Source organism: Aristolochia californica, unplaced genomic scaffold (genome assembly GCF_029961685.1).
Source record: "Aristolochia californica isolate CCGP_79_NKW_82.1479 unplaced genomic scaffold, dmAriCali1.0.hap1 SCAF_6, whole genome shotgun sequence".
Lineage (NCBI taxonomy): Eukaryota > Viridiplantae > Streptophyta > Magnoliopsida > Piperales > Aristolochiaceae > Aristolochia > Aristolochia californica.
Window position 1 is genome coordinate 6,680,219 of NW_027182257.1, and position 4,527 is coordinate 6,684,745.

At 35.8% G+C, this 4,527-nt stretch overlaps 1 protein-coding gene and 1 non-coding gene across 2 annotated transcripts; one reads left to right on the top strand and one right to left on the bottom strand.

The window, feature by feature from the left end:
• The first annotated feature begins 563 nt into the window (after positions 1-563).
• LOC137935223 (uncharacterized) lies at positions 564-959 on the top strand. Its single transcript, XM_068779915.1, has one exon. It carries the CDS (start codon positions 564-566, stop codon positions 957-959), a length of 396 nt encoding a protein of 131 aa, XP_068636016.1.
• A 795-nt stretch (positions 960-1,754) lies between these two features.
• Positions 1,755-1,827, bottom strand: TRNAR-CCU (transfer RNA arginine (anticodon CCU)). Its single transcript has one exon. It is a non-coding gene; the product is annotated as a tRNA-Arg (tRNA).
• Positions 1,828-4,527: the final 2,700 nt, after the last annotated feature.

Sequence of the window (4,527 nt, forward strand, 5' to 3'; positions counted from 1 at the left end):
ATTTTTAAGTAGGGTACTTTTTACAAAAATCTCTATATGTAAAAGTTTGAAGAGGTGTCTTAATACTCTAGTTTTTAGCACTCAAATTGGCTGAGAAAAAAAAAACAGGTCCAACAAATTAGATGCAGTGCTCTTTGCTACCATTTGGATATTTAAACAAATCAAACAATCCGTTGCAAACTAACAAGACCGTAAACGTCAAGAGAGTTGTTGTTATTCTTGCTAATATTAGGGATGTAAATGTTGGCATATACCGTTTTGGTGCGAAAATCGTCGTTTCGTCTCCACAAAATTAATTTTAAGCTTTCTGTTACCATCGAGAACTGCCGAAGCTACCTCCATTGCCTTTCCCTTCTCCACCTTTGTAGGCTTTTCCCAGGATTTTCCATTCTTCTCGCGCCCTCGCGATCCCTTTCTGTTCTTTTACCCATTTCCTTCCGTATCCAGTTTCAAACGTAACAAGGAAGATCGCCGACTTTGTCTCCGTCTTCACCCTCATGTCCTCTCTGTAATTTTATTTTTCATATAATGTTATGATTTGAGAGAGAGACAGAGAGGGAAGAATGGGTCTGTCGTGCCTGACGTGCCAGGGACTGCAGCGGACCGACTCCGGCCCAACACTGGAGCCTCTCGATAATCATTTCGAGAATCTGAGCTCCGGGACCCCAAGGAAACGATCCGGCTGTCTCGGGTGCGATCCACGAGAGCGTCTCAGAAAGGGGTCGTCTTTTGCTTCTTCTTCTTCCTCTTCGTCGTCGTTGTCGTCGTCGAAGGCTCCCCGGAAGACGCTGCGGAAATTTGCAACCAGCGCCACAGCAAACATGAAGGAGCATGCAGCGGCCGCCGTCGGGCTTGAACAACCGCGTCTCGTGCGAAGCAGCGGGATGAGAAGAGATTGGAGCTTCGAGGATTTGCAGAAGAAGTTCCAAGTCGTGAACATGCAGCTCCCAATCAAGTGAGCAAATCGTTTGGCGACTTCCTGTTCCATAAACATTTTCGTATCACTAATTGCAGTAATACGTGGTTAAATCATAAATGTTAAGGCGAAATTTTGTTCCGAGAAGATTTCGTGATCAAATAACAATTCCATGTTCTTTGTCAATAAGCATGAAAGGGGGAGCCTATTTGTATACACCCATAATGCTATGACCGTGCCTTACAATTAGATTTGTGAATGGGAGTATATTTTTCTTATTTTCTGTTGTGTGCACGTCGGAGTAACGGTCTCTTCACCTGCCTCCTCCACCTGCCTCATGATTGAGACGGCAATTTAGCACCAAATAGTTTTTCGTATTGGATTAGTCGTATCAATTGAAAACATAAATGATATGTTATAAATATTTTAAATTTTAATATTATTATGATATTGGCTATGAGATGGATATTATTATATTTACTATTAGTTTTGTGTATAATTGAATTTTAAATTATTTACTGTTAGTTTTAAATTATAAATTTATTGGAGAGTTATAATCTGGAAAAAGCTTTTCTCATACATATTCGGATGGAATAATGGGGTTTTATTATTTTTCACAGATATAAAATTCGTATGGAGGATCTTTTTACTAGGAAATTTTGATGAAAAATGGGAGGATGGTGTTTTTTTTTTTTGAATAATTTTATGACTTCCAATTTTATATTTCCATGATTTTTTTTTTCTGCAATAAGTAAAATACTCAGAACTAAATATTAAAAGAAATCGTTGATTTTCTCTAACAATAAAAGGAACCGTGTCAAGGAAAAACACTAAAACGCGCGCCAGGTAGGGGTCGAACCTACGACTTTCTGCTTAGGAAACAGACGCTCTATCCACTGAGCTACAGGCGCTTTTGTTGATGCAACAACTATTTTTATAATCATATCTAAAAGATAATAGTAAACGTAATTTTGCTTGGATTGATTGAATATTTAGCCTAAAAATGTTTGATTATTTGAAAAAAAAGGCTGCATATCCCTATAGTGTGATCACAAAACTTACTTATTATAAAAACTATATTGGACCAATCAATTTAACTGAGGAAAAATCTGATCAAGAGGGAAAAATAATCTACCTTGGCAACCACAAAAAAAAAAACTAGCCTAGATGGCATGGTCTCCCTTGCCCTCTCTCCGTTGGGATAACATGAGAAAGTTCATCCTTGGACAAATGGTGCCACCAAAAGAACACCTTGTTCAAGAACCCTTCGTCACCTCCTTGGCTTAGTCAATCCTTCAAGGCAAAAGAATTTCTTGTCCCTCCATTTTTTTATAAAAAATTAATAAATACGACATCATCACAGGTTAATCTATGGCTAAACCCAGTTGAATAGGAGTCGACTGGACTTAATAACCTCAAGGAGTCGAGTTTAATAACTTGCATACTTTACTATTTATATATAGTTATAAAATCAATTATGTATAACTTTAATATGTAAATAAAAAATACCTAAAAAAATTCTCTTTTATAGATATACATATAAACTCTCATATAAATTATATATTAAGTTGGTTCCACTTATGCTAGCCACATTGAACAATATCTTATACTTTCATTGTTATAGGAGTAATTTGTATCTTTTTTAACTTTATATGCTAATGTTAAAGTAACTAATTATATTTAATCATATATGTGGTTAATTTTTAATATAATATGGGTTAAGAGCTCCAGATAACTTGAAAATTCACATAATGACAGTGTTATGAATATGAGAAAGAGCTCCATATAGAAGAAGAAAAATGAGAAAGAGCTCCAAATAGGATTTGTTGAGCCATATGGAGGAGGAGGGTGCTCTTGCCCATCAATTTAATGAGAAGAAAGAAGGAGAGTTCTTCAAATGAATAAGGACCACCAAGATGGTTTTAATTATGTTTCTCATGTGATTTATAGAAAACAAAATTTAGTAATCCATTCAAACAAGCAAATCTAGATGTGTATGTGAACTGGCTCACAAGACGCTGATTGATATTTGGTTTTATTGGGCAACGCAAAGTGTATAAATCAATAGCTCATATACTTGTTATCAACAAAGTTTGCACGAGACACTCAATCAGAAGAAAAAAAAAACACTTGCTCTGAGGAAGAACTGCACTTCAGTTCAGATAAATGGACTTCAACCCCACTGCAAGGATGGAATGGGTATGCAAGAATTGGATAGAGTTTGGGAATAATGTATGGATGGAATTGTGTTGGATTTAACCTTGACCTGGCTCACGTTCTAGCTCGTATGTGTGCACACACTTACTCAGTGTATGCTAGGTTGGTCTACGTAAACAATAAAGACAAGAATTAGAAGATAAAAGAAAAAGATTTTCTCTTCAAGGCGCAAATGTCACTACAAGAAATTAACTCTTTTATAATGACTATAATTGTTAGACCAATTTTTTGTTAGAATTTTTTGAGTTATAACAAGTTAAAAATGTCATATATTTGGAGTTGCTACAAAAAATAAATATTTTTTAATGACATACATAATTGTTACAATTTTTTTATTTTTTTTTGGTTTTTGCAACTACTACATAGTCATTGAATAAGCTAATATTTTGTAACAAAGTTTATTGTTGTTACAAGCTATTAAGTTATGTGTAACAATAATTATTGTTGCTATATAATCATTTTGTAACAATTTACCTCTCGTTACCAAAAAAAAATTATTTGCAACATTTTTAGATGGTGTTGATTTTTAGGACTTCATGGTTTTAGCTCATGGAGAAAAAGAGAGAATGACCCATTGGGAGAAAACAGGAGGAAGAAGAGGTTATGAACTTATTGTCCTAACCCTTCCCTTGATGTTCAATTTATAGATTAATAATCCTAAAATATTAAAATTATACCCCTAGAACTTAAACTAATTACATCAATGTCATTTTTATTAGATGACTCTTTATTTACCATTCTGCCATCACTATATGGGCATGTGGACCTTCTCCTTAGTTCTAGGCCTTGAGCCCATCTTTCACATCTCTTGGATGTGTGGGCCTTCTTTGGTCTTATGGGTTTGAGCCCATCTTCTAACACACTTGGATGTGTGGGCCTTCCTTGGTTGTGTATGTTTGGGCCCATCTTCCAACACTCCCCCTCAAGCAGGGGGTGAGAGAACATCATGAACTCCCAACTTGCTACAAATGGTGTATAGCATATTCTCGTATAAAATGGCAATCCTCCATATTGTCCAACTCTCTCCCTCATGCTAGTGGTCTCTTCCATGAGGCCTAACTAGCATAAGATAAGTGAGAGTAAAATCACTCCAAGTTGTATGACATCGCTCCATATTCCATTCATAACTCATGCTGGATGTAGGACACTTCTATCTTTTGTAGGGTCTATACATAGTGCTCAGAAGTGTAATAAAACTCCTCCATCACTGTGTCCCTCCACAAGACATCGACTCTCAAATAGTAGGAGTAATAAATAGCAATTAAGGGTGGGTATCAGGTAATTACCCGAAAGATAATATTCTAGAGCCACTTTGGCTTTCTTCATCATTAGAATAGCTAATGTTGAACAAAATCAGCAATTGAGAAGTCCTTCAATAATAATGTCTCATCCAC

Coding starts and splice junctions, on each gene's coding strand:
- LOC137935223 (XM_068779915.1), top strand. CDS start 564: ATGGGTCTGTCGTGCCTGACGTGCCAGGGACTGCAGCGGACCGACTCC.